This window comes from Glycine max, chromosome 17, assembly GCF_000004515.6.
Source record: "Glycine max cultivar Williams 82 chromosome 17, Glycine_max_v4.0, whole genome shotgun sequence".
NCBI classification, from domain to species: Eukaryota; Viridiplantae; Streptophyta; class Magnoliopsida; order Fabales; family Fabaceae; genus Glycine; species Glycine max.
Window position 1 is genome coordinate 14,975,810 of NC_038253.2, and position 10,587 is coordinate 14,986,396.

General features: G+C 36.3%; 1 protein-coding gene across 1 annotated transcript; it reads right to left on the minus strand.

Moving 5' to 3' along the window:
• Positions 1–9,036: 9,036 nt before the first annotated feature.
• LOC102667651 (uncharacterized) lies at positions 9,037–9,975 on the minus strand. The gene has a single exon (XM_006601421.1). The coding sequence runs from the start codon at positions 9,973–9,975 to the stop codon at positions 9,037–9,039; it is 939 nt and encodes a 312-aa protein (XP_006601484.1).
• Positions 9,976–10,587: the final 612 nt, after the last annotated feature.

Here is a 10,587-nt window from a genome sequence, read left to right on the forward strand (position 1 = left end):
ACTTCCAGTTATAATCATATCATCAACATATAAAAGGTTTACAATATGTGCACCTGAATTATTCTTGATGAAGAGACTTGAATCTGCATTTGAAATTTTGAAACCACAAAACATAAAGTATTGTGAAATCTTCCCATACCAAGCTCTTGGAGCTTGTTTGAGGCCATAGAGAGCCTTTTTCAATTTACACACATAGCTAGGATGATCATTTGAAACAAAACCTTCAGGTTGCATCATGAAAATATCTCTATTTAACTCACCATACAAAAATGCATTTTTAACATGAAGTTGCCACAACCTCCAATTCATTTTGGCAGCCAAGGAAATCAAGGTTCTCACAGTAGCCATCTTTGCTACTAGACTAAATGTTTCTTCATAGTCCAGTCCTTGATGTTGAGAAAATCCCCTTGTCACCAATCTAGCTTTAATTCTGTCTATGGAACCATCAGATTTTCTTTTTAATTTGTACACCCACTTACATGAAATGGGTTGGCAACTAGCTGGCTTGGGGACAAGATCCCAAGTTTCATTCTTCAAGAGTGTATCAATTTCCTCCCTCATTGCTTGCTGCCAAATATCATTATCTTTAGCTTCTTCGTAACTGCTTGGTTCTTCTTCTTCTTGAGTGCCAGTGAAGAAAGCATGAGTTACAGAACATTGACTTACTCCTGTTTCATAATCTTTTAAATATGTTGGAGGTTGTTTTCTTCTATCAAACCTTCTTACTTCTTCTGCATCTATTTCAGCTGACTCAATGCTTTCCTCTCCTTGTTGCTCTATGTTAGTAACTGGTTGCTCATCTACATCTACAATTGATTGCACTTCTCCTCTAAACTCATTAGTTGAGACAACCTTTTCTTCAACTTTCCAAGAAGAAATCTCATCAAATACTACATTTCGAGATGTAACAAATTTCTTAGTAATTGGATTCATACATTTACACCCTTTTCTATAAGGGTCATAGCCAACAAAGATGTATTTCTTGGCTTTTGGATCTAATTTTCTTCTTATTGTCTTTGGAATATGTACATAGCAGATGGCTCCAAAGACTTAAAAATAATCCACTGCTAGTTTTTCCCCATAGAGTAGCTCAAATGGAGATTTCTCTTTGCCTGGCCATAGAGGCAACTTGTTGATTACATGACAAGTACATTGAATTGCTTCTGCCCATAACTCATGAGGCAAAATTTTGTCATGTATCCATGACAAGCTCACTGAAGTTAGATGAGCTAATTTCCTTTCAGCCACTGCATTCTGTTGCGGTGTATTTCGACAAGTAAATTGCCTCTGAATCCCTTTTTCATGACAAAAAAGTTGTGAAATCTGTTGAGTTGAACTCACCTCCAGCGTCACTCCTCAAGCATTTGATTTTTGCATCAAACTTCTTCTCCACCATGTCAGAGAAAATAACAAACTCCTGTACAACTTCACTTTTCTCCTTTAGGAAATACACCCAAGTATATTGAGTGTAATCATCCACTAGCACCATAGCATATTTACATCCACTGTAACTAGTTGTTTTTGTCGGCCCCATTAGATCTGTGTGTATAAGATTGAAAGGAATGGTTCTTTGTTAGTTGGAACTTTTAAATGGTAGCTTATAAGCCTTGCCAAACTGACATCCTTGGCAAACAACATCCTCCTTCACTTGTTTCAATTTTGGAAGCCCATCAATAAGCTTATTAGATGCTATAATTTGTAACATTTGATAGCCTACATGCCCAAGTCTAGCATGCCACAAAGTAGGACTATCAACTTGGCTGGTTCTTTTGACATACGCCTCTCCTGCAGATAAAACAAACAAAAAATCCTTCCTTTTTCCTTTGAATATGATGTCAGCATCAATATTTCTCACATCATTCAAGATTTTGACGCTATTGGGGCCAAAAAGGACATACTTGCCTAAGCTGGTGATTTGTGAGACAGAAATGCGATATTTCTTCAAAGCAGGAACATGATAGACATCACTCAGTTGAACTTCGATGTTGCCAACATTGATCTTTACAATTCCTTCCTTCACCACAGGATGTGTTGTGTTGTCAGTAGTGACTATGACTTTCTCCATTGTGATGATGCATTTCAGAGAAAGCTTGACTGTTCCTTGTTACATGATGTGAGCAACCAGAGTCTAAGATCCATTCCTTTTGGTAATCTATGTAATTTACTGGTATCTCCGTCTATCCAGCCCTCCTATCCTCGATGGTGAAGCATTGATCCCATCTAAATGACTCAAACGAGTCATCTTCATTTTCTTCGTATGCTGCATTCACTTTAGGGAGTCTAGTTATGCAATTTCTTCTGATATGACCCGATCTGCCACATTTGTAACATTTGACACTCTTTCTCTTCAATTCTTCCTCCTTGTTGTCTTGGCTATGTGTCTTCCCTTTGAAGAGGAGAACAAATTCAACCTCTTATGCGAGTGATGATAAAGATTGTTGCAAAAGAGCTTCTTGATTTGTCAGAAAATTTTGTAACTCCTCCAATGATGGTTGATTGGTCCACCTTGAATGGACATGATAAATGGAGAATACTCCTTTTTCAAACCCCTGATGATGTATCTCCTTCGCCTTGCCTCACTGATTTTCTTACTCGAATCTAGCTCAGAAATTTCTGCACAAAGATTTTTAATCTTTAAGAAGTATTTAGCAATTGTAAGATTACCTTGCACCATGGATGCAAGTTCATTTTCCAGCAACTGCAATCGAGCAACATTTTTCTTGGAGAAGAGTTTTTCCAGCATCTCCTATACATCCTTTGGCGTGTCAAGATCTTTGATGTGATCAATTAATTCCTTGCTAACAGCCGTTCTCAGAACAAACAATGCCTTCCTACATTTTTCCTTTCATTTTCATCAGGCCTCCGTCGTGTCTGGTGTATCCGGTGGCATTTCTGTATCATTTCCTGCCATGAGATCCCATAAATCCTGCCCCTGGAGAAAAGCTTCCATGCACAGTTGCCAATACTTGTAGTTCGATCCTACAAGTTTCTCAACACCAAACTGCATATTTGATCTGTTTCCTCAGTTTGTGAGTCCATGAAAACTAGTTCAGTCTGCCTTCAATTCTTAGAGCCAAGAATTGAAAAAGACAAAAAGTACAGATCAAAGTCCAAGCTCTAGATACCATAAAACAAATAAATGAATATTTGAAAAATGAAAAATAGGCTACCAGAACCCAATATGTGTTTTATTGTGTACTAAATTGAGGAATACATAAATAGAGTGTTGGTTTTATACATGACTAGTGGTGCTAAAATTAGGGAAACAAACTCCTAGACTTTGGCTAAATTTAATATGACAGATGATTCTCCTAATTGAAAATGACAACTTATTTTAATTGCATAAATCAAGGGATACTAACAAGATTAAAGATTGGTCATAAACACATCAACTGCTTAATTTTCTTTGTTGTGTCATGCATTATTTGTCACATACCATTGTCGACGGTGGTGGTGGTGGCGGCAACAACGACGACGACAGTTATAACAGTAAAGGTGATGACAATCTTGGTGATAGGTTAAGGATAATTGAGAAATTTTAGGACGTAATTCGTTTGGTAAATCTTTTAGTGATTTAATAGTTATATTAAATTTTAATTTTTAAATATTTTAATCTCAACCGTTTATTATTTTTAATCATAATCTAATGGTTATTATTAATTTTTCTCATGTTATCAAGTAAGAAAGTATTCTCATAGGAGTCATAAAAAAGTGTTCTCTAGAGAAAGGGTGTCACTATGTTCCGCACTCTCCTAATTGTGATACTAATCAACAAGTGTATTGAGTCGCACAAGTAATATAAAACGGTAAGAACGGAGTATCGAATCACAGGGAACTTGTTTCATTCAGAAAGCATTCATTCAATAGGTAAACATTTGTATAAAGCCAGTAAATATAAAAAGAAGTTGTGTCTACAGTTCTAATTTAACTACAAAATTAACTATCTAAAGGTGAGAGATAAACAAATGATTAAAAACGTTGGGTCTTTCTACTGAACCTACTTGATGTTATTGAGTATTTTTCTCTATTTAAGGTTGTTTTTCGTGTTCTATGCCAAAAACAACTACCCAAACCAGGATCCCTCGAGTGAATGAGTCTAACTCTATCTAAACTTCGTTCTAGATCTCTCGTCGAACTTAGCTTAAATGAGTTGCATTAAGATTATGACATAATATAAACTAAATCCCTGCACTTCGTGTCCAGACATACAGTTCTCTAGCTTGCTCTATCCAGTTATAAGGATTTAAAACACTTTCCAATGCTAAAAATCCTAACTTTACACACAAATGGGTGATCAAGCCACAAGCATGGAAGAATTAAGTGCAGATAGAAGCAATGAACACATAAAAACAACTTTAAATAGATAGTAAAGGATTTTACATCAAATTTTAGCAGAAATCCCCAATAAGAGATTTAACCTTCCATTGCAAGTTAGCACCTTTCAGCCCAAGAATAGGTTTTTGAAGGATAATTAAGATTACAAAGTGGTGGGGATGTCTCCTCCACCTCTAAACCTAATAATCACGCCTAAAACTCAGAATCTCTGAAAGGATGAGGCTTTTTGTCCAAGTTCTTCTCTCTTGCTTTGTTTTTCGGCTCTGTTACGTCTCTCCAAAAGAACTCTCCAAAAAAAACTCTATTCTTTTTTGTCAACTTCAGTCTTATAAGGGATTTTTGATCCTAAAGGCTCGCTTAGCGCCATTTTCTCGTTAAGCGCGAGTTAGTGAATTTTCGCTTAGCGAGCTAGGCGCGCTGAGCACGAAAAGAGACAAATGACTCGCTGAGCGAACTGATGGCGTGCTGGGTGCGTGCATGAATGACAAATTCTCTTCCAGATTCTCCCAACTCGCTAAGTGACACTACTAGAAAAGCTATGTTTTACGACGTCGTTTCTAAGTCGGTTCTAAAGGACCGTCTTAGAAAAGAGCGTGGTGGCATTTTTGTAATTCGGGGTACAAATATTGCAATTTACGCCGCGGGTTCTAAGGCGGTTACACAAAACTGCCTTAGAAAGTAACTGCCCAAACAATACAAAGACGGGTAGAACCTAAGACCGTCTTTGTATTTTCAGTAATATTTCGTCCCCCCGTGCTCCTTGATTGCTACGCGCTCACATTTCAACCTCAACTCTAGCCCACAGTGCCCTAGGTGAAACCTCAAACACTCTACCCCGCAATGCCGTGAAACCCCAAACACTGTAGCCCGCAGTGCCGTGAAACCCCAAACCCCTGAATCTTTGTCTCCCTGAAGCAGTGGAGCTCGCACCGTGAAGGTTGTCTTAGGTCGTCGTACATGTAAGTCATTAAACCCGCTTATTGAATGCTTACATATGTGTTCCTGCTGATGGATTCCAGCTTTTTGAAGTGAATGCACATTGCTTGTTCAGTAAATGGTTCTCTGAAAGTGGCAACCTCACTTCATAATAGTGATATGTAGACTAATGTTTAAAGTCTTATGAGTTATGAATTTCTTAAAATAGTGAAGCTCTTCACTGTCTATGTCACAAGTTAGGTTTTTGAGAGTGAAGGGTGGAGCTTTGATGTTCATCTTGTTCTCTAAATTCTTATTGGTTGGCTTTCCTTTTATGGGATTTGTAGTGGATCCAACAGGTTATGTGTGAGGGTCTATTAGTGTAGTGTTGTTGGTGTGTGTTAGAATAAGACCTTTTTTGTTGTGTTGCAACTGCAATTCAATAATTCCTTTCTGTGGTCCTCACTTCACATTGCTTTCACTTTGCCTGTGGTTGCCTTCAACTTCTCATTTGTAACGGTGCATTTTCCACCAATAGTTGCATCCCTGTGCTTTAGAGTTTGGTACTTTTGTTTCAAAAAATTTGAACCAGAAATAAATTTATGCTTTGTGTTTTGTTATTGAGTGTGTCCAAAATATGGTTAAATTTAGTATATGGGGATTTAACCTTCTTTTATCTTTTTTGTCTTACACCGGTGGCTCAAATTTTCCGAACATTAAAATCCCACCAACCATACCATTATTGGCCAATCACATGATTTTCCAATTTGTGAGCTTTGTAAGCATTGATCTTAATGTTACGTAAATGGGGATGATTTATTTGATTGATGTATATAACCCCAACCAAGAGGGTGAAATGGATACGTCCTGTCATTGGGTTATACTTATAAATCAATATCTTCACTCAAGTTTCCATACATGAGAGGCAATTTTGGTGTGAAAACATATAGAAGAGCAATTAGATAGTGAAATTGTAACAAATTAACTACAAATGTCACATTCTAGGAAGCAGTCCAAAGAATAGTTTACCATAAATTTTCCTAAATTTTATTTGGGCCCATATATAGATATGTTGTACAGAGAATTTAACTACAAATCTCTGCCCTGGTATCTATGTCACACAGACAAATATGTTGTACAGAGAATTGTCTCCCTCACCAAGGTATTTGAGAAGGAGCAGAAACTTGGAGAGAAAAATAATATTGGTAGACATATTTTGGGAGGGTTTGAACTTAGAATTTGTAGGTTTTTGAGTGTGTAAATAAATATATGCTTGGATGAAGGTTAAAGGTGAAGGAGGGAGGGTCTTAAATAGGCTCATGAGGATTAGAAGTAGATGTAGATATGACCAACTCATTGCTAGCGAGGCATTCTTGCTGGCCATAGTACTTGTTGAGCACAAAATTGTGACTTTGCTTACTTTTTCAAGATTGCTCTCGTTCCTTTCATAAATATCTTCTTCAATTACCTTTGATGATCCTAAATATTCTTGTTGTTACATTTTTTTTATTTCCTAGTAATTTTATTCATGATTTACAGTATTACATATATAGACAAGTAATTATCTATACCTTTGATGGAATAAAGGATGCTTCTTCTACCTCTACACTATTGAAATGTATAAGGTCACTTAGAGGGGTTAAGATCACTTGGTCAGATTCATCAAATAAAGAAGGATACATAGGAGTAGCAGTAAGAGCAAATTGAACTTGTTTAGAACTTGGAGTGAAATCTGAGGCTGAGGGTTCTATATGTTGATCTTCTGAGTGTATGAGTTGCATTTCTATTTCAGTTCAGTTATCATTGGCTGATTTCAATATATGAAAAGTTGAATACATGAGCATAGGCTTTTGTTCTCTTAATTTAGTAATTACAAGTACCTGGGATATTGTATCTTGTATGTGGTATCCCTATTTTCACTGTCAAGTTTCTTTCTATAAGTTGCCCTTATATATATGGATATGCTTGTTGTCCTTGTGAAATGCATGCATGGTTAAGACTGTTGAGGGGTGTCTTAGGTGTTGTGTGTTGTTGCTTTTGGTTCAACAAATTGTGGTCCAGTATTTTGTTATGATCTTTTACACTTTTTTGCAGAAGAAAGCTACCTACATTTGTTGGCTGGCAATGCATTAGCACCATTGTGCAAATTGAAGTATTGAGGCAACAACTTGACCTTGCAAAAGAGTTAAAGAAACCAGCATCTGTTGATTCTGTTCGTGCTTTTGGTGATGTTCTTCAGCTAATTAACTGAAAATAATATGAGGTAGGTTTTCCTTCTTTTTTACTAATGAAAAGGTCATTTTCTTTGGTTTTCTAAATTGCTTTGTTACTATTTGAATTTATTTGATATATATTTAATATGGACCACTACACCCAATGACAAGTATCAATCTGATATAGGACAGTCATCAACAATGTATAATAGAATAAATTTCTTCTCTACACTCTAGCTATTCAGTAGACTTGGAACTCTCCCTTGTATTGAATTCCCAAAATACAAGCTACTCCTGTCTTGGTACCCCCTTTTAACCAACTCCCCTTTTAGTTACCTAACTTACCTCAGTAAATATGTGGTTAATTTCTGTTACATTGAATAACGCCATTAATTTCTATCTTAATATTAGGAGCATTTAGATTCCAAGGATATTATTTTAGTCAATGTTAGGAAAAGGCACTTTGTCTCTAGTTTTTCACATTTTCTTTTATTGGGTTGGGGCAAGTAATTTAGAGGAAAGGATATTCGTGAATGCCTCCTCGTGCAACATGAGACAGATATTCTATCACGAATTAAGGTGAAGAAAAATGGGGTTTAATCCATTGACTAGAAGCCAAAGTAGTAAGGTGAAGAAAAGGGTGAGCTTTAGACTGCCAGAAGTGTCGGAGAGTATCATTTTGTATCCATTAGAGATGGGTTTTAATGAGTGTCAGTGCATTAATTAGTTTCTATCCTCAATATGTTTAATGTCAATTGTGAGTTTACTAGAATGATGTGTGTCTCTCCTATCATTTTTGGAAAGTATGTGGTAGAGATTTGGAGGGAAAGAATAATGGATCAAAAGCTCAGACTTAGCTAAGAATCCGAATTAGTGATCCACCTACAATGTGATTGTCACTATTTGTAAGGTTCTAAACTGTAAAATAATATGTATATTGGTGTTTGAGCATTTCTTGCTTCCAGTTGGTTTCACTCTAAGGTGGTTTCAATATCAGATGCTTAGAGATACTAAGAACACTTTTCATTCGCTGATAATATCCTATTTTGTTTTTTTTTTCTTCCCTGCTATTTTCTGTTTGTTTTAATAGGATTCCTTTTCCTTCTTCTCTGCATTAATCATTTCTTTGGAGAAGTTTTCCCTTTGTTCCTACTAAGTAAATATGTATATCAGGTTTGGTTCTTGGTCAGCAGATTTAGCAATACATGGTTGGCATGGCTCAATATAATGTAGCAACCAACTACTATTAAAAATGTTATAGGACAAGAATGAAAAAGCCGTCTTTCAACCTTTAAATTATAACAAAACAGAATTAATCATTTATCTACCAATTTGATTTGCTAATGAAATATTAAAAATAAAGGTGTTCGATTGATGAGGACAAGGAAGAAAGCAAAATGTCACTAAATCAAGTGGCATATCCAACAACCCAGCTTGTTAAGTAGAAGTTCCATTCATAGAACTCTCACAAGATATAGACACTATAATATGTATGCTATGTAGAGAGCAAAATTAGTTCAGATTCAAGGGAACACAAGTCATAAAGCACATAATGCGCAACAAGTAACTATAGTCAGCAATATGACACACAAATTAATACCTCTTTTGAAGATCCAATGTGAGAAGCAGCTGATTTAGCTTGCATTCCATGAGCTGCATTTGTTGGAACCCTTTCCACCATTCTTAATCCAGGCATTGGATTCAAAAGGCAGAACCGAGGACATAGGCCACAAGTTGTAGTTGTGTAGTTTTCATATTCACTGCAATCATCACTTTCTTCCCCATCAATATCTTGAGTGTAATATGGCAAAGCTTTTGGCCTATGCTGGTTAATGGGACATGGACTTTCTGTATTCACTTCTTTCTTTCTCTGCTTTTGTTGTTCTTGTCCAATATGTGCTTTCTTGGAAGCATATTGAGGAGATTCTGATGTCATTGCCTTTGCTGCAAGCAAGAACCTATCAATCATGAAATTGCGACCTTTCTGGTGATCACTTGAGAAACTTCCAAATGGTTGTACCTCTTGTTCATCCCATCCACTCAAGCCACTCACACTACAACTCATGAAGAATGATTCAGTCCTAGAAAGTGAGTCACGAGCATCTTCATAGGCCTCATCTCCATCATTTGAACCAGAACTTTCTTTCTCCCTAGTTTCCGCTTTTGAATGTTTTGTTGCTTTTTTGTCCAAGGATGCAACACTTTGAGAGTTGGAAAGTGTGCTTCCAGTTCTCGTCTCAGCAAGTGATTGTTGCTTAGTTTTTGATACCCTCCCAAGTAGAAAGTTTGAAGTGAAGGGAGGCTTCTCAAAATCTTGTGTCTGTAATTTGCTTTCATCTTTTGGTCTTCTTGGTGCCTTCTCCCACTCAAAAGGAACATTTCCAGCATTCCTCTCTGGAACTGAATTTAACTCTAATTTGTAAGCAGGAGGAAGTGGAAGTCTGGCTAATGAGTTGTCACTTTTGCCTTTGTGGTCTGTTTCAGAGGCCAATGTTGATGAGAAACTCCTCATTGATAAAAGTGGCTGATTCAAATTTAACTACTTTTCTTCCATTAGATCTTTGAGCATCATGGAATTACCTTCTGTAAAACACCAAAATAAAATTACACAAGGTTAGGTCTCAAACCAATAACAGGTTGAGAAAACTCTATATGTTGATTTTGTACACTCTAGCTATTCTGTACATGACGCACAAGGTTAGTGTTGTCAATATGGTTCACTTTTTTGACAGGAAGCTTGCTTTAATTTACTCTTTCCCATTTATGGACACTGGCTGTCCAGGAGGGTAAGATCATATATAATATATGCATGTGCATATGTTAGTGTGGTAGTGATAGTAGAGCCTTTCTGGCACTAGTACCCTCGGCCTTATCAAACAAAAAACGTTTGGACTGCACAAAAGGCACTTTGTCGTGGCACTCTTATATTTGCTACTTATCTTTCTATCTATAATTATATAAGCTTAAATTTATTTTTATTTAAGTTAACCATTTATCATTTTTGTTCGTGACTAAGTTTAGTTTTTTTTATTTTAATTGCTATAAATACATTTTTTTCAATTTTAAGTTCTGTAAGATATTTAATTTATTTTTAGTGTATATAAGTTCTGTAAGTTTTAAATAC